General features: G+C 39.9%; 1 protein-coding gene across 3 annotated transcripts in view; it reads left to right on the plus strand.

The window, feature by feature from the left end:
- Nucleotides 1-19,232, plus strand: part of chd7 (chromodomain helicase DNA binding protein 7) — a 103,427-nt gene that overhangs the window by 68,258 nt on the left and 15,937 nt on the right. For all 3 annotated transcript variants that reach the window (XM_059343951.1, XM_059343953.1, XM_059343952.1), the window contains exons 20-29: nt 106-273; nt 2,174-2,353; nt 3,345-3,455; nt 5,670-5,881; nt 10,149-10,348; nt 11,230-11,389; nt 13,487-13,576; nt 16,377-16,480; nt 18,283-18,412; nt 18,925-19,040. In XM_059343951.1, coding sequence (XP_059199934.1) covers nt 106-273; nt 2,174-2,353; nt 3,345-3,455; nt 5,670-5,881; nt 10,149-10,348; nt 11,230-11,389; nt 13,487-13,576; nt 16,377-16,480; nt 18,283-18,412; nt 18,925-19,040 — 1,471 coding nt within the window. The remainder of the gene's footprint in view (nt 1-105; nt 274-2,173; nt 2,354-3,344; nt 3,456-5,669; nt 5,882-10,148; nt 10,349-11,229; nt 11,390-13,486; nt 13,577-16,376; nt 16,481-18,282; nt 18,413-18,924; nt 19,041-19,232) is intronic.

The raw sequence follows: 19,232 nt of genomic DNA on the forward strand, positions 1-19,232 counted from the left end.
TCTGCTGTAACCTCACAGCTCCAGCTGAATACACTGCTGGGTCCTGAACACAACAGAAGAAAAGTAGCATTAGCTAAAGAACAATGTTTCTGATTCTTCCTCCAGGCTCAGGCCAGGTGTCATCGTATCGGCCAGTCCAAGGCGGTGAAGATCTACCGTCTGATCACCAGGAACAGCTACGAGAGGGAGATGTTCGACAAGGCCAGTCTGAAGCTGGGGCTGGACAAGGCCGTCCTGCAGAGCATGAGCGGGAGGGAGAACGCCAACAGCGGGGTGAGTTGCATCACACTCTGAGTATCTGCAGTAGGGGTCCCCAAACTTTTATCGGTGGGGGCCACATTTTATTTTTTTATTTAACCTTTATTTAACCAGGGAATATCCCATTGAGATTAAGAAGCTCCTTTTCTTTAAGGGAGCCCTGGCCAAGAGGCAGCAAACACAGAATACAGTTACATATTTACATAACATACAGACCTTAAACACATCATGAGAAACAAGTGCATGTTATGGAATTGGCCTCAATAACTCTCAGTTTGGATTTAAAAGTGCTCAAAGAAACAAATTCAGTTAATTTCCCATTCTTTCTGGAGCATATTCCAGCATAAGGTGCAGAGTAAACAAATGTCCTGTTACCCAACTCTGTAGAGCAGAAGGGACAGAAAGCAACAACAGATCTTGTGAACGAAGAGAATAAGATCCTGCATTTCTCACAGTAATTAAGCTGCAAATGTACGAAGGCAGCAGTCCTAATATTACCTTTATAAATGAAAGTATACCAATGACTTTTCTTTCTGTGATGGGGGGCCGGGGTCAGTCTATAACAGGAAGTGATATGGGCCAAAGTGACCACCAGTGTTATTGTGTCAATATAAGGACCATTTGTTGGCCTTGGCACCACCTGTTGGTTTGCAAAAAAGTAATAAAAAGTCTTCGCATGTTTATTTGAAGTACCACAGATATTCCTTTTATTTTGTAGAAATAAAAGGAATTTCAGTCACAGCTCCGGGGAAGAAACTGTTCCTCAGTCTCTTAGTTTGGGTTTTTATGGTTGTGAACCTCCTGAAGGCAGGCCTGAGTCCAGGTCTGAGAGTGGTCGGTGGTTCTTATAACTCTACATACATTAAACATTGTAGCAGTCGTCAGTTTTGCACCCTTTTTCTTTTTATTTCTGTCTAAAAAAACACACATACAGCATTCAGTAGACCTTGTCTCAACCAAGGTTATAATAGTTTTGGATTTTTCATTAGTTTTAGTTTTAATTTTGTTGTGAATTTTTGTTTTCAAATTCAGTTAGTTTTAGTTAGTTTTTAGAGTGAGTTTGCTAGTTTTAGTTTAGTTTTTATTAGTTTTAGTTTTAGTTTTTTTGTAATGGGCTATGTGTTGGGTGCCAGATTCAAAGAGGTCATAATAAATGTTTCCTTTATTTCCTTTGGTTTATCATCTCAGCCCCAATAAGGTTATTAACTCTTACAGTTCTGGGTGTTTTGAATTTTGGTTCTAGTGTAAACATCCCAGTCTCAGTAAACATATTCACCATGTGTTGCATGTTCAAATAGAAACACTGAATTATGAATGAAAAAAGTTGAAAAAAACGAAAACTAAGGACATTTTCACTATAATTTTAGTTAGTTTTAGTTAGTTTTGTAACCACACAATACAGTTTCAGTTAGTTATTGTTTTTTTAAAAACTCTAGTTTTTATTTTTATTTCAGTTAACGAAAATGTTTTTTCAATTCTAGTTTTCGTTATTTCGTTAGTTTTCGTTAACTATAATAACCTTGGTCTCAACCTGTGGCTCCCCAACAGATATTTAACATGCGAGAGATCTGAAATGTGTCAGTTCACACATGGTGATCCTCCTCTCAGCAGTGAGCGCCAATGCCGATTTTTGCCTTTTTAATCCGGGGCTTTTGTTGGGGTGCTCCAAGAACTGTTGGCGAGGGGGAACCAAGGCTAAAGTGTAGTGTGAAGCAGCCATTAGAGCACAATGTGTCAGCAGGCGTCTCCATATGCTGGACACATGTTCCCTCTCTGGTTCAAGCCTGATCCGTCTGTTAGAGCTCAGCAGACCCCCCAAACCACAGAGCAGACAATACTCACTGCACCATCATTTACTCACACTATAACACTTAATATTTGTGATTTACTGAATTGTTTTTGGTTTGTGGTCCAGGTCCAGCAGCTGTCCAAGAAGGAGATCGAGGATCTGCTGAGAAAAGGAGCATACGGAGCTCTGATGGACGAGGAGGACGAAGGGTCAAAGTTCTGCGAGGAAGACATCGACCAGATCCTCCAGAGACGAACTCACACCATCACCATCGAGTCTGAGGGCAAAGGATCCACCTTCGCTAAGGTAAACACTCAAAACCTTTAAGATGGCTGACAGGAAGTGACTCCCACCGCCAAACCTGGACTCATAAACTCATCTGGGTTTTTATTATCTGCATTTTGTATTTGTTTCAATGTGTTGTATGAAGGGACTTTGACTACCTTACATACATTATAATGTAATATAATACATTAGAACAGCTATTCTCAACCTTGGGGTCGGGACCCCAATTGGGGTCGCGAGATGATTTCTGGGGGTCACCAAATCATTTTGAACACAACATTTTTGGTCATTTTGTGGGGTTTTTTGTCTTTTTTTGGTCATTTTGTGGGGTTTTTTGTCCTTTTTTTGTCATTTTGTGGGGTTTTTTGTCTTTTTTTGGTCATTTTGTTTCCTTTTTTGGTCATTTTGTTTCCTTTTTTGGTCATTTTGTTTCCTTTTTTGGTCATTTTGTTTCCTTTTTGTGGTCATTTTGTGTCTTTTTTTTGTCATTTTGTGTCTTTTTTTGTCATTTTGTTTCCTTTTTTGGTCATTTTGTGGCTTTTTTTTGGTCATTTTGTGGCTTTTTTTTGGTCATTTTGTTTCTTTTTTGGGTGATCTGAACTGTGCGTGTGAGATTGTGTTCAGTGAGTGGGGGTCGTGGACAACATGCATGTTAAATTGGGGGTCACGACTCAAAAAGGTTGAGAACTACTGCATTAGAATATGATGTAAAAGTCCATTTCCAGTAGTTCAAGTCAAATAGCTTCAACCAAGTACTTTTCAGAGACCAATATTTCCATATTAAACATACTTTTTTTAAAAATTGGTCTTTTGTAATAATCCAATTTTTTAATTCTAATTAAATGTAAACCATAATTATTAAAATTAGCAGAAATTAAATAAATGAAGACATGAAATGTTTCATTCTGTGTGTAATGGATCTATATAATGTGTTATTTCCACTTTTTGAATTGAATTACTGACATAAATGAACTTTTCTGTTATTGACCAATGTGTGTTTTATTGTCTGCAGGCCAGTTTTGTTGCAGCAGGTAACCGGACAGACATTTCCCTGGAGGATCCAGATTTCTGGCAGAAATGGGCCAAAAAGGCCGAGCTGGACCTGGACGCCATGAACGGACGGGTACGACACACACACACACACACACACACACACACACACACACACACACACACACACACACACACACACACACACACACACACACACACACACACACACTAGAAAAAAACACCTGCAATTTAAACACACATACACAGAAAGGCTGTAGTTGTGCAGAGAACAATGACAATGTGCTTCTAAATACTTTGACTGTGTGCCGTCCCCTTATGGAAATAAGGACTAGCAGTGGTAATTAGTCAGTGCTATCACCACAAGCTAGGAGGAGGAGGAGGAGGGAGAGACGGAGGGAGAGACGGAGGAGATCTGGAGGGGAGCGGAGAGAGAGAGAGATTAATATTGACAGTTGGGAATCTCCTCTCTTCCTTAATTACCCATGTTTCCCTGCTCTCGTGTGTGTGTTTGAGCGAGAGAGAGTAAGCTGCTTAGCTCCACTTAACAGAGCGCAGATGCCTGGAGGGTACAGAGATATCACTTAGGCTAGTGCTCTCACACACACACACACACACACACACACACACACACACACACAGTCTTGTACTTCTATCTTTGTGAGGACCCTCATTGGAACAGTGAATTCCCTTGCAAGGTTGTAATAGTTTTGGACTTTTCATTAGTTTTATTTTTAATTTTGTTGTGAATTTTTGTTTTCAAATTCAGTTTTTTTTTCATATGTATCTTTATTGGGTTGTCAGGACATAATACATATTAAATCAGAAAAGGTACAATTCACCCATTTTTCCCCCGTTTAGAACAACCCCCCGCCCCCCGAACCAGAGAGTTACATTCACATAAAATAAGCAAAAAACAATTAATAGTAATGATAATGAGAAAATACAACTCCCTCCCCCTCAAAGAAAAACAGGAGGGTGTGAACGGTAGCCAAATAAACAATAATAAAAAATGAAAAATAAAAGTAAAAATATACATACATACATACATATACATACACATAAAACCAAACAAATAATAATAATACTAAATAAATAAATAAAATTAAAAGGGACATTTAGAGGAGATATACAGAATGCTTAGAAAAAACAAAATTCAGTTCGTTTTAATGAATTTTTGGAGTGAGTTTGCTAGTTTTAGTTTAGTTTTTATTAGTTTTAGTTTGTTGTAATGGGGTATTTGTTGGGTGGGAGATTAAAAGAGGTCACAGTAAATTTTGCCTTTATTTCCTTTGTCTTATCCATCTTCATTATGTATGAAAAAAGTTGACAAAGACGAAAACGAAGGACATTTTCACTATGATTTTAGTTAGTTTTGTAACCACACAATACAGTTTCAGTTAATTATCATTATCATGTAACCTTTCACCCTTAAAATAAAGTCTTAAATCTAAAAAAAAAAAGGCTTTAAAGAAGTGAGGACCGGCCGAAATGTCCTCACTTTGCAAAAATGTCCCCACTCTGTTGGTTAAAAACGTGTTCTGGTCCTCACAATGTAGGAAGAACAAGAACACACACACACACACAGAAACACACAGAAACACAAGCTCACTCACATTCTTACACAGCCATTGAGTGCTCTGCTAACAGGCATCTTTATATTCTTCCTTCGCTATATATTTGTTCACTTTTTTTTTTTTTGATATTTGTGTATTTGCTCCTCCTGGTTGCTCCTCCTCCTCCTCCTCCTCCTCCTCTCTCCTCCCTGGCCTCCTCTCTTGTCGAGAGCCCTTCACTGGAACACTTAATCCAGCTCTGCCAGTGTGAATGCTGGGCCGCTCCCCTGGGATTTTCTTATTGTGTGATGTTAAAATGGAAATGACTGCAGCGCTCTGTGATAATTGTGGAGCTAACTACTGCCCTGTTTGCGCATATTAATGGGATTGCGAGGGAGAAAAAAATCTAATTAATTGAACAAAAATGTAATTCATTAGACAACATAATTAATGCCAGTTTGTTTGAGCTGGGCCGAAATGTTCTCAGCATCAGGACTGAGACGCGGGGCCAAATATCCAATTAATCAGATTTTATACAGGGTTCACACTAGTCCTAGAAGTCAGAATATACAAGAATGAACAAATGGGCCACTTCACAGGAGTAAAGCAGAAGGTGCTTTGCATATTGTTGTTGATGGATTTCAGGCCATCTGTAATTGAAACCAGGTTCTTAGTAAATAGGGAAAAAAATATTCCAGAAGGCAAAGAACATCTAGGCTCTAAAAAAAAGTGCACAGACTGAACATTTTTTTAATTGAACTTGTCTGCAGAACACTCTGGTGATCGACACGCCGAGGGTGAGGAAGCAAACTCGCCACTTCAGCAGCGTCAAAGAGGACGAGATGCTCGAGTTCTCCGAGCTGGAGAGCGACGACGACGAGCCCAGCAAACCCTCGTCCAAACCCAGACGGCCCCAGGACAAAGCCCAGGGGTACCCCCGATCTGAGTGCTTCAGGGTGGAGAAGAACCTGCTGGTCTACGGGTCAGTCACACATCCATGGTCCCTGTTATATGGAAAGCTTTCCTTTTAGATTCAGTCTTTCATTTTTAGACGTCCACAGAAAATATGAATGAGATGATGACAAGAAATAACTAGATCTAGACTTGAACAGGGTTCATACAAAGTCTTGAAAGTTTGTAAAAACGCTTAATTTGAACTTGTTTTCAAGGTTAGGGATACACTTGAACTACAAAAACTTAAAAAAGTGCTTTATTTTAAATGTAATCACTCACATGAAGCAAAAATCTCTAATTAATACTTAAAATGGAACAATTTAATGGCGAGATCTGTTGATCCATTACTCAAAACATTCAGTCACAGTTAAAATATATACATATACTGTGTCATTATTTGTTCATTTTTCTGGGGAAAGATTAATTCATTTTCACAATTGCATTGATACTAGAGGTGTGAATGAGCAGAGGACCCACGATACAATTTTACCCCGATATTTGAGTCACAATATCATACTATTGTGATTTTAAGCATTTTGCAATAGGCTTTCTTTGTTTCATTCAAAAAAAACTCAGAGCAGTGAAGCTTAAAGTTGAAGAAAGTTTAACTTTGCAGCGTTATTTGACAACTTGCCGACACAATATCCTGATGCACATGGTGCCTATGGACTCCTTAGATCTTTTCTTCACTATTTTCCGCTACGGCCTCCAAAAAAAACAGCTAAAGTACTGATGGCCTGCCAACGCTAAATATCGATACTTTACGTTCATGAATCAATAAAATATTGCTGTGCAAGATATCTCAATACTATGCTGTATCAACTATTTACCCCACCTCTAATTTATCATAATAATTTGGATTTGATGATTGATAAATCCTTCAAAAACGTTTGATTAAGGAACCTCGAAAGTTCTTGAATTTTACTCTTAGAAAGCTGAATGAACTATGCACTAAGTTACAGCCAAGAGAAAGTAATAGATTAATAGTTGAAGAATGGAAACTCTGTCCAAAAAGTAACAATCTACCCACCAGCACCACCAAACTTCACATACACATGTATATTCTATTATTTATTTTATCTATAAAAAAACCAAGGTGTAAAAATTAAAAAAACATTTTTTAAAGCGGTGTAATGTGCCGGGCTGTTTCTCTGCTGGACACTGACTCAACACGGTGACAACAAGACAATTTGATCTTTGTACAGTTGAAGCAAATGAGATATAGCATGTAGCATGTAAATGAGTTAGCTTTGAGCTACTGATAAGCACATTTAGTTAGCAGGCGTCAACTCTCCCTGAAGTAGAGACTAGAATTCAATATGAAAGAGAAGAAGAAGCCCTGGTAGTTTGTGGTGAATGTGGACTTCATCACTCAGCTAATGTGTGCATGTGAGTGTAAAAGAGCTGCAGAAAGTTAATGGATGCACATGGAGAGATTTAGTAGACAAATCTTTGCACTCAAGGCCGTCAACACACAGCCACTAATCAAAAACACACACAAACACACACACACACACCAAGCATGCCATTTCTAGTGACCTTGCAGAGCACGGTGCTCACACAGCTGATGAGTAATGTTAGTCTGTCACACACACTTTTATTTACTTCACTGAAATTCACTTCTAGGCACCTGATTTTCTATGCCTCTGAAAAATCCTGATTTTTATCATATTTAACCCTCTATGGAACGGTGTTGCCCTCATGCATCATACCCTTTTTTTCGCTTGTCAAATTTAAACAATGCATGTTTTTGAGTGATGCAATACTTTAAAAAAGAGGGAAGAGTAAAGGGAACCACAATCAGTGCTTTAATTTGTCACATGACCTCCAGGAGGCCATATTGAAACCCTGTTTTGCATACTTTTCCAAAGGAAACAGCTTTGCCATTTTGCCCCACAAAAAAATCACCCAAAACATAATTTCCTGGCCCTTTTCCATTTGAAAAAATATATTTCTTCTGATAGTTGAGTAAACCTTCAGTTTGGATAATTTCATATACTTAGACTGTTCGTCTACATTACCTACAGGAAACATTAAGACAAGAAACCTGTTTTAAAATGTTAAAATTAATTTTAAAAACGTTCTTTTTCACTTGTGCACCATTATGGTACAATGTTGCCTACGGGCAACGAACCCCAAAAACTTATAAAATTTAAAATGATAAAATGTCTTCAGATTATGTTTATTTAGTCTATTTTAAGACAAAAAGACACTCCAAACTTTTTTTTTCCTAACTGGCATCATAATGCGTACCATAGAGGGTTCATTTATCTCCAGGATGATCCAGATAATTGCATTTCAGATAATATTTTGAATATCTTAAGAACCACTTGGACCTCCACAAGTTCACCACAACAGACACACACACACACACATACACACACACACACACACACACACACACACACACACACACACAGAGGCCAATTGACACACTTGCTTGCTGCAGACAGTGGTTATCGGGTGAACCCGTCCATTTTCATGGCTGACTTGGTGTGACTGCGTGTGTGTGCGTGTGTGTGCGTGTGTGTGTGTGTGTGTGTGTGTGTGTGTGTGTGTGTGTGTGTGTGTGTGTGTGTGTGTGTGTGTGTGTGTGTGTGTGTGTGTGTGTGTGTGTGTGTGTGTGTGTGTGTGTGTGTGTGTGTGTGTGTGTGTGTGTGTGTGTGTGTGTGTGTGTGTGTGTGTGTGTGTGTGTGTGTGTGTGTGTGTGTGTGTGTGTGTGTGTGTGTGTGTGTGTGTGTGTGTGTGTGTGTGTGTGTGTGTGTGTGTGTGTGTGTGTGTGTGTGTGTGTGTGTGTGTGTGTGTGTGTGTAAGAACAGTGGTGCTAGTGAGATGTCAGCGTTGTTATTGTTACAGTCTAGTCTCGTGGCCTCAGGCTGTAGGACACAAAAACACTCTGTCTGACTGGGCCTGTCCTCTCTGCTCACTGCTGTCCTGTTGTCTTTTCCCATCATCCATCTCTCTCTCTCTCTCTCTCTCTCTCTCTCTCTCTCTCTCTCTCTCTCTCTCTCTCTCTCTCTCTCTCTCTCTCTCTCTCTCTCTCTCTCTCTCTCTCTCTCTCTCTGTCTCTCTCTCTCTCTCTCTCTCTCTGTCTCTCTCTGTCTCTCTCTCGCTCTCTCTCTCCTCTCTCTCTCTCGCCCTCATCCACCATTTTGCCCTGTCTAAAATCATTCATAGTAGGACTGCTTCACATGGTTCAGTGGAGATTTGGAAGCAGCAGTGGAAATTTTCTAGTTTGAGAACAAGACAGTCTGAGAGGGACGCTGTCCAGCACACACACACACACACACACACACACACACACACACACACACACACACACACACACACAGGGTGGCACAGTTAGGGTGATAGCAAGGTTTAAGTTAACAGACTAGTAAGTAAAATGTATGACAATTAGCAGATTCAGTTTTAGGAATATTTAATATTTATTTACAGCTTTTTCCCACTAGATTAACCTCCATTCTTGACAGATAAATGTGCCACTGTACACTGTAATATATCATTATGCAAAGTGAATTTTATTTTGGGGTGAAGTGGCTCTTAAAAGTGCATTTATTACCAAAAAAGAAACAAAATGACTAAAAAAAGAAACAAAATGACCAAAAAAAGACACAAAATGACTTAAAAACACACAAAATGACCAAAAATAGACACAAAATGACCAAAAATAGACACAAAATGACTTAAAGATACAAAATGACTTAAAAAAAGACATATTTTTAAAAAGACATATTATTTTGGGGTGAAGTGGCTCTTAAAAGTGCATTTATTGCATTATTATACAGTCAAGGAAAAATTATTAGACCATTGTTCTCTTCAATTTCTTGTTAATTTTAATGTGGACAAATATAATGATCACAACAAAAAAAGCTGATAAGAGTTTAATTTAAGAGCTGATATCTAGACATTTAACATGTTTTTCTTAGTAATACCCAAAATCATAATCAAGAAAACCATGCAAAATGTCTAGATATCAGCTCTTAAATTAAACTCTTACAAGTTTGACCAACAAGGGTGGTCTAAAAGTATTTTGCATGACTGTATTTCATTTTTGGTGATGTAATTCATTATATCATGTGCATTTTAGTATTCTCTTACCCAAATTTAACACTTATATATTGATTAATCAAATGCCTGTGATCTGCTAGTTTTTGCTTTGGTGAATTTATTCATTCTAAATACGATAGTGGTTTGTTTTGTAGAGAGACACTGTTGTGTGCTGTTAAACAAATGTTGTATATTAAATATGTCAGAGGCTCATCCCTTGTCTCTTCTCTCTGTCTGGTCTCCAGGTGGGGTCGGTGGAGTGACATCCTGGCTCACGGACGCTTCAAGCGTCCCCTGAAGGAGGCGGACGTGGAGACGATCTGCAGAGCGCTGCTGGCCTACTGCCTGCTGCATTACCGTGGAGACGAGAACATCAAGAGCTTCATCTGGGACCTGATCACCCCGACCGCTGACGGGACCACCAAGACGCTGACCAACCACTCTGGTAACACACACACACACACACACAGAAACACACACACAAATGTAACTAAATGTAACCTTAAAACAAAGTCTTAACCCTTTTAGACCTACTGTATATTCATATTTATTCAGCACTGGAATTCTATTCTACTCCTTAATACATACTCCTTCTTTAGACACTTTATTTTTTATTGTATTTTTATATTTTATTGCTTGAAGTATGCCTAGGTTGTTCTTTTTATTTGTGTTGTCATTGTCTCTGTGTGTAATGCTGCTGCTACACTGTAATTTCCCAGCTTGGGATAAATAAAGTCTATCTATCTATCTATCTACCATAGAACAGTTCCGCCAGAGCAGATCTTTACATTTTTACATGCTGTACTGCCATTTTTTTGAGCATTTTAATATGCTAAATACCAATACAACCCTTACATCCAAATTTTCAATAAAATGTATTGACATAAATCGATAATAATGAAATAAATTGCTAAAAAAGTGCAAAACACAAAAACATTTAATTTTTTTACTCGTATCTTTCTAAATACAGAAATGTCAAGGCTGTATCCCTCAGGAAAGTAAATGGGGGAAAAAGTTGCACAAAATCGTTTCAAACCTCAGGAGTTTTTCCATAACTTACTTTTTGAGAACTTTTATAGACCGTGAACAAAAACAGAAATATACTGCACATTGTTCACAATTTGCGCAATCACAGCATGTACATCAAAATAAACTATTTACTATAGTTCAGTCAAATCTTTAAGTTTGTATGGAGTGTGTGGGCCTTATCTCACTCAGAGAACTAAACCAGACATTATTATTATTATTATTAATTATTTCCTGCTGGTCATATTTTGGACTATGATGCTGTTTGAACCAAGCCCCTCTCTGTTTCTTTCTCTCCAGGTCTCTCTACTCCGGTCCCTCGGGGCAGGAAGGGCAAGAAGGGGAAGCCCGCGGCCCCGCCCCCACAGACGCCGCGAGCTGATTGGCTGGCCAGCTGCAACCCTGACCACCTCCTGCAGGAGGACAGCTACAAGAGACACCTGAAGCACCACTGTAACAAGTAGGGACCTCATTCACACACCTGAGACATGGCCGCTTGAGTTTGATGTATTGCTTTTGACTTATTGACATTTAATGAAAGGATTACTGGTTAAAAAAATAAAGTTGAAGTGTTCCAAAGTAATTTTTGGATGGAGCTGTGACTTAAAATCAGGACATGGATACGAGTGGCAGGTGTGATGGTTTGAGTCCTGCTCTACAAGCGAATACACAGCTCAACTTTAACAGACGCAGCAGCCTTCCTGCTTCCTCCACACACACACACACACACACACACACACACACACACACACACACACACACTCTCACACTCATTTACTCTGTGGTCAGCTCTCTCTCCTGTTGTCAGGGAGATATGCTTCAATTCCAAGATTTTTTTTCTTCTTGAGGGGGAAGTTTGTTTGTGTGTGTGTGTGTATGTGTGTGTCTCTCTCTCTGTGCGTGTGTGTGTGTGTGTGTGTATGTATGTCTGGCTGTGTGCCAGGCCAGGTGCTAGGCAGGCAGACCTGTTGGAAGTGGGTGAAAGACGTACACACACACATACACACACTTGGGGGTGATTATGTGGTGCCATCTGCTAGGCTGGAGCACAGCGTTGTGTGGCTAATCAGGCCTGGCACATTGATGGATGAGCTCACACAGCCTGCCAACAAACACACACACACACACACACACACACACACTGCAACTTGTGATGCCATTGATGCACAAACACACACACACACACACACACACACACACACACACATACACACTGCAGAATGAGTTGCTAGTGACTTTCTACCCTTCCCCCGTCTTCGCTGCCTATCCAAACTTTCTGTTCCCTCCCCTCCAGCTCTCTTCTTTCAATTCTTTCCCTTTAAGCTCCTCCCACTCCCCCTCCCTCCTCAACCCCCTCCTCCCCCACTTCTGCCCCTCTGTCTCCTGCTCCAAAACTCAGTTATTGGCATTAAATCCTGGTGACAAATCTGGTGACAAATGTTTACAGTGAAGCAGATCTGTCAGATATAGCAGCGTTTCCAATGTCACAAGATCAAATCTGACCCTCATTCTGGAGCCATAACTCATTAAAATGCTACAAGAGTCACTCAGAAACATCTGTAATGCGTATCCAGATGACTAATTTCAGAAATTTGAAATTTAGAAATACAGAAATGACTTATAGTTTTTGCAACCAGTGTTTCATTTTCCATCTGAAGAGTTTTTGATCCTGTTTACAGCACCTTTCCATGTATTTACAGCTTATAAAAACCAGTAGAATCACTGCTGCAGTCTTTGTTCATGACGGTAGAAGAACTGGCCCGGGTCACTATGATCCTTAGCACAAAAATAATTACTTGATTGGTCAATCATCAGAAAATACTAACTCAATGGATACATATTTCACTTCACACAACTGTTTTTGTTTGGAGTTTAGCTTCAAGAGGTTTTATTGTCATCATACAAGATAATGAAATTTCCTTCAGACTCATGCCTTCAAGACAGATATTCTCAACCTTGGGGTCGGGACCCCAATTGGGGTCGCGAGATGATTTCTGGGGGTCGCCAAATCATTTTGGAAGTCAGCTCTGTCTCCACTGTGTTAAAGTGTTCATGTGTTAATGTGTTTTTGGTCACTTTGTGTCTTTTTTTTTGTCATTTTGTGTCTTTCTTTGGTCATTATGTGTCTCTTGGTCATTTTGTGTCTTTTTTTTATCATTTTGTGGTTAATTTGTGTCTTTTTTGGTCATTTTGTTTCCTTTTTTGGTCATTTTCTGTCTTTTTTTGGTCATTTTGTTTCTTTTTTGGGTGATCTGAACTGTGTGTGTGAGATTGTGTTCCGTGAGCGGGGGTCATGTTAAATTGGGGGGTCGCGACTCAAAAAGGTTGAGAACTACTGCTTTAAGACATATTAATATGTTAAAAAGACACACAGTAAGTTAAAAGGCACACATTAGAATAACAAAAGAATAAATAAAATGGATAAGACTGTACATGATATGAAAAGAATGTAGTGTAGATAAAGTGCACTTTTTTTGGGTTTTCTCTGACTTTATAGAGAGATTGTATTTTTAGCTCTCCTATAGGACATTTTTATTAACTCCCCCTTGTGTTGCAGGGTGCTGCTGAGGGTCAGGATGCTGTATTACCTGCGACAGGAAGTCATAGGCGACCAGGCCGAACGGATCCTGGAAGGAGCCGAGTCCAGGTTTGTAAACGCTTCCTTTAACCTCGTGTTCCTGCTTCCTGATTCCTTCTTGAAGGCTGTTTAGTTTCTATTCTAACAAACACATTTGAAATAGTCATGCTGCTTTCTCTCCCAGATGTCTGAAGGTCACAAAACAAGACCTTACAATCTGTTTTATTGTTAACATGACTTCACTAAGAAAACAAACGACTGCTCTGTTGCCTCTGCAAGTCTTATTCATCAAACGGTTTCTAATGAGACTTTATAACTTGTCAGTTCAGCAACTTGATATAAATTCCAAACCCCAAAAAAAAGAGCAGAAACATCAAGCGTCTTGTACGAGGTGTTTACAGCCAGTGGAAGTGTTTTCATGTCTTGGACGCCTCATGAAAGCGAGTTGAGAGATGGATATTTATATGAATGTGTGATGAATTATTACTAGAGTGTATTTCTGTCTGTTCTAGTGGCCTCTTTGGCAGCATTCAGTCTATTCTGACACATACAACACAACACAGTTGCTTTATCAGGGAGGAATATTAGACTTTTGTGGCAGTTTTTGACCCATTTTCGAGGCTTTTCTTTGGCACGGTGTGAAGGTTAACTGTACTGTTTTCCTTCTTTCTTCTGACGAATGCTCCTCCATGCTTCTCTTCTCTGTAACGCCACACTTTTCTTGCCATCTGTCCATCTCTGCCTTCCCTCTGCAGTCCACTTCAGCGTCTCATCATCTCCCATCCCCCTCTCATCACCCTTTCACCCAGATGTGATTGCATTTATAATGTGGAGCACGTGCACTTCATGTTGATCTCTCCCACTCTCTCGCCCCTCCCTCTCACTGGCTACTGTCACAGACCCCTGTGTGTGTGTGTGTGCATGCATACATTGTGTGTGTGTGCGTGCATGCATTTGTGTGTGTGTCAGTGTGTGTGTGTGTGTCAGTGCATGCCAGACGTGAGCATACGGGGTGCCATCGTGCCAACATATGCCAGGGGGATTTAGCATGCCAGTCTTGGCGTGCACGCATGTATGTGTGTGTGTGTGTGTGTGTGTGTGTGTGTGTGTGTTGCCAAGGCCGGGCATGCTGCTGTTTGCAGAGATAAGGGACTGTTTCCCTGGTTTCTTCTCTCCTCCTGTCACCCTCTGTCTTTCTGCTTCCATTGTGTATTGTACCCTTTCTCTCTCCACAACTAGCTGGAAACACCATTTTCTACCACCTTGTTGCCATAATGGAAGACTCTTTTCTCTTTTTTTTTTTTTTATTGGGACCACAACATAGAATCTATCCTGCAAAAAACCTCACTTGTTATAACTATTCTCAGTTTAGTTATTTACATGCATGAAGAAATGCTCATCTTGACCAAATAGCTGGTTTTGGTTGATTAAAATAATTATTTTACAGCAAGCTTTTGTGCAAATCCTTGAAAGTTTGTAAAAATCCTGGATTTTAACCATTATGTTTTCAAGGTTAGGAATTAGATTTAGAATTTCTCTCTCCACAACTAGCTGGAAACAACATTTTCTATCACCTTGTTTCCATAATGGAAGATTCTTTTCTCTTTTTTTTTTTTTATTGGTACCACAACATAGAATCTATCCTGCAAAAACCTCACTTGTTATAACTATTCTCAGTTTAGTTATTTACATGCATGAAGAAATTCTCATCTTGACCAAATAGCTGGTTTTGGTTGATTAAAATAATTATTTTGCAGCAAGCTATAGTCAGGGTTTGTGCAAATCCTTGAAAGTTTGTAAAAAATCCTGGATTTTAACCATTATGTTATTAGATTTAGATTAGATTCAACTTTATTGACAATGCACAAAGTACAGTTACTTGGACAACAAAATACAGTGGTTGAATTTAAATATATTCATTGTAAAGTGCTTTATTTCTAACATAATCTGCTTTTATTTATTTCAACAATAACTCATGATCCCTCACTCTGAGCATTAAATAATCATGATCAAAACATACCATCAGAGTTATTACAAGGTTTGGAATTTTTTTTTACTTTTTCAGTTCTGTTGTGCAAATCTAGTTCTTATCAATTCCTGTTTTTAGTCTCTTTTCACCATTTTAAAAAACAGTCAAACGGAAACAAAAATACATTGTTACATTATTATGCATCACCTCAGTCTGTGCCAAATTATGGATTTACTTTTTAAAGTTAAGTTTCCTGTCCATAGTATTGTAAAAACATGAACACTTTCCTTAGACAGACTTTATTATCATTTGGTTATACATAAATATATGCACATTTGAATGAAATTCCATGCATTGGCTCAGAGTGATTATACTCTGGAATATCAGATATAGTATAAATATAAAATATAAAACTATAAAAATAGAATATATATACTGCACAGAAGTGTAGCTGCAGAAATTGTTTTTGTAACATAGACAATAGACATAAAAAATATAAAAAACTTTGGCTTCATTATCTCACATGTCTGAGTGATTCCACCAGCAAGCAGCACTTCCTGTTTAGTTTTTTAATGTTTTTCCTGTAGTTCCTGTAGTTTACAGCTCAGTCAAAAACAGAAGAGAAAATGTTTCGGTTTATTCAGAACTTGGAGATGATTTGGTGACCATCAACATACTTTTTGCACATTTAAACTCCTTAAATATTTGTTTTATTGTTTTTTATTTCTGGTTGCAAGTTGACAGATTGACGTCACAAATGGCACATAATCTGATTTCCACCCCTCCTGTATTTATTTCTGTTCCCTGCTCTGAGTTGAAATAGAAGACTGATGCTAAATTGAACCTCTTAGACAGTTTAGTTAGATTATCAGAGATGTGATGTGTTTATTTGTGTCGCAGTGAGCTGGACGTCTGGATCCCCCAGCCGTTCCACGCCGAGGTCCCGGCCGACTGGTGGGACAGCGAGGCCGACAAATCCCTGCTGCTGGGCGTCTTCAAACACGGTAAACACACACACACACACACACACACACACACGTATAGCATACCTCCTGTATACATACAGATCCACATCTTCCAACATGGCAGCCTTAACGCATATACATGGTGAATACAAAATGAACATCACACACCCACAGATAACATGTCAGCACCTTCAGACACACTCCAGCAGCTCCCAGCCCAGTAAACAAACACACGTCATATTCAAACTGGGTGAAGACACACACACACACACACAAACACATCCCACCCACTTCTGCTGCCACCGGTTGATTGGTGTTGCTATGGCGATAGCAGTACGCAGCTGGCAGGCTCAGTGTGCTATCGGGAGTGTGATTGATGGCTGGTTTCACCACCAGCTACCACTGTTTGTGTTTGTGTTTGTGCGTCTGCTTTGCACTTTGTTACAGGTGTTAATGTTACACGTAGTAGTAATAATAATAATAATGGCAACAAAGCTCATTTCAAGGTTAAAGTGACGATCTTTGTTTTCATTAAATGTTTACCTGGTTGGAAAAGTTGTGTCCGTCTCCAGAGTGACTGGATGTGACTCCCAGTGACGAGTTTCGTGTCTGTGCACAGCGGATGGAGACCCTCATTCATATTAATTTGGCATAATTGTCATAATTTTTCCATCATTGCCACCCTCTATGATTCAATTAGGACACACACACACACACACACACACACACACACACACACACACACACACACACACACACACACACATCCAGGAATACGGGAATACAAAAGGGCTCACCCATAGTTAATCATAATCCTCATTCACTGGGGAGGCCCTTGGGGAGGGGGGGGCTAACAGACACATCCGCACACAGTCAGCTTTGTATGCACACACACACACACACACACACACACACACACGCACACAAAACAATGCACACACACACACAGAAAAGTGATGGCCTGTAAAGGCCCTGATGATTAACGTTTGGCTGCAGGCTCAGAGCTGCGTGTGTGTGTGTGTGACGGTTAGAAACAATGCGTCACATCTTTCCTAATTGAAATGTGTTGGAGAGAGAGAATGAAAGGTTGAAGGAGGAGAGGTGGAGGTGGAGGAGGTGTCTTCTCCTTCCTCCTGTCTTGTCCTCCCGATTTTCTTCTCATTCCTTCAAAATGTTCCTCTCCTCCTCTCCTCCCCCCTTTGCCCCTCTCCCTTCTCCTTCACTATGTGTCTCAGTAGGATCTGCACATTCTAATCTGTTCTGCTTGAATACCCCTAACGGACAAACACACACACACACACACACACACACACACACACACACACACACACACACACACACCAAGACAGTTTCTCACACCCACTAGCTCACTTTCACAGACGCCATGACACACGCACTTTTCCCTCTTCTTCTTTCTCCCTCTCTCTCCTTCTCTCTCTATCTTTCTATCTCTCTGTCTCTCTCTTTCTGACACAAATGAGCACCTGCAGGCTCACTTGGATAAGCACACACACACTCGTACAGAATGAAGGAAGTGTACACACACACACACACACATTGTGTGTCTTGTCAGCAGCTGGCTCCTGGGGTCTGCCCTTCTGCTGCTGTTTTTGTCTCCTCCTTCATTTAATATTGGATGCTGTGTGTGTGTGTTGAAGAGTGTGTAGCATCATGTGTGTCTAGAAATGAGCCAGAAACACTTTTTTCCCACTTTTCCCATTCACAGTTTGCACGTGTTGACCAATAAGTTTTCCCAGAACTTGTTTCTGTGCTGATTTAAAGCCTGTGCACCTCCAGGTTTGTAGTTTCTGTGTTTCTCATCGTCCTCTCTTCCTCTTCAGGCTACGAGAAGTACAACTCGATGCGAGCCGACCCCGCCCTGTGCTTCTTGGAGAGGGTGGGCATGCCGGACGCCAAGGCTATCGCTGCCGAGCAGAGAGGCTCTGACATGATGGCAGATGGCGCCGAGGGGTAAGAGAGCAGGCGGCGCTCAGCGAAAAGCAGCTTCTCTGCTGCCCCTTCCCTCTAGTCTTATCATGCTCTGTTTATACTCTCTCTGTCATGTTGTTGTCACATTTTAATACCTTATCCATTCAGAATCAGAATCACTTTTATTGTCACTGTACCTGGGTACAATGAGATTAATAAACAGTCACCAAGTCAGTGTGAGAGACAATGTCTCAGAAATAATAATATACAAATAATATACAAAAGGACATAAGGTGCACACTTTTGAATTGCAGCAGTGAAAAATAAATATGGTCCATATACACGTGAGATATTGCACAAGAGGGAAGATCAGTTCATTCAACAATAGGCTTTAATAGAGCTCAGAAGGTGTTAAAATCTGATGATTAATCATTTTTTTATAAAGCATGTTGTGCAATATCTCCAAGACCTGTAGGCTTACTTTATTTTGTATCTGAAATTTGTGGAATTGAACATAATCTTGAGCTCCTCTCTTCTTCCTCTCTCCTCTGCAGTGAAGACGAGGATCCGGAGTACAAGCCGCTCCGGATGCCTTTCAAAGACGAAATGGACGACTTCACCAACTCGCCGCTGGACGACAAAGACGACACGGTGGAAGGTGAAGCTGAAGGTAAAAACGTGTGGCAGAATATTTTAATATATGAACATGAACACAGTTTTAGTAACGTCTACTTATTACTGAAAGAAGATGAGGCAAGGCAGCTTTATTTTTAAGGCATATTTTGTCCATGATTGCAATTCAGTGCTTCTCTGGGAATAAAGAACATAAAACAGAGTTAAAACTCAGATAGAAGAAAGGTAA

The sequence above is a fragment of the Centropristis striata genome, chromosome 11, assembly GCF_030273125.1.
Source record: "Centropristis striata isolate RG_2023a ecotype Rhode Island chromosome 11, C.striata_1.0, whole genome shotgun sequence".
Taxonomy (NCBI): domain Eukaryota; kingdom Metazoa; phylum Chordata; class Actinopteri; order Perciformes; family Serranidae; genus Centropristis; species Centropristis striata.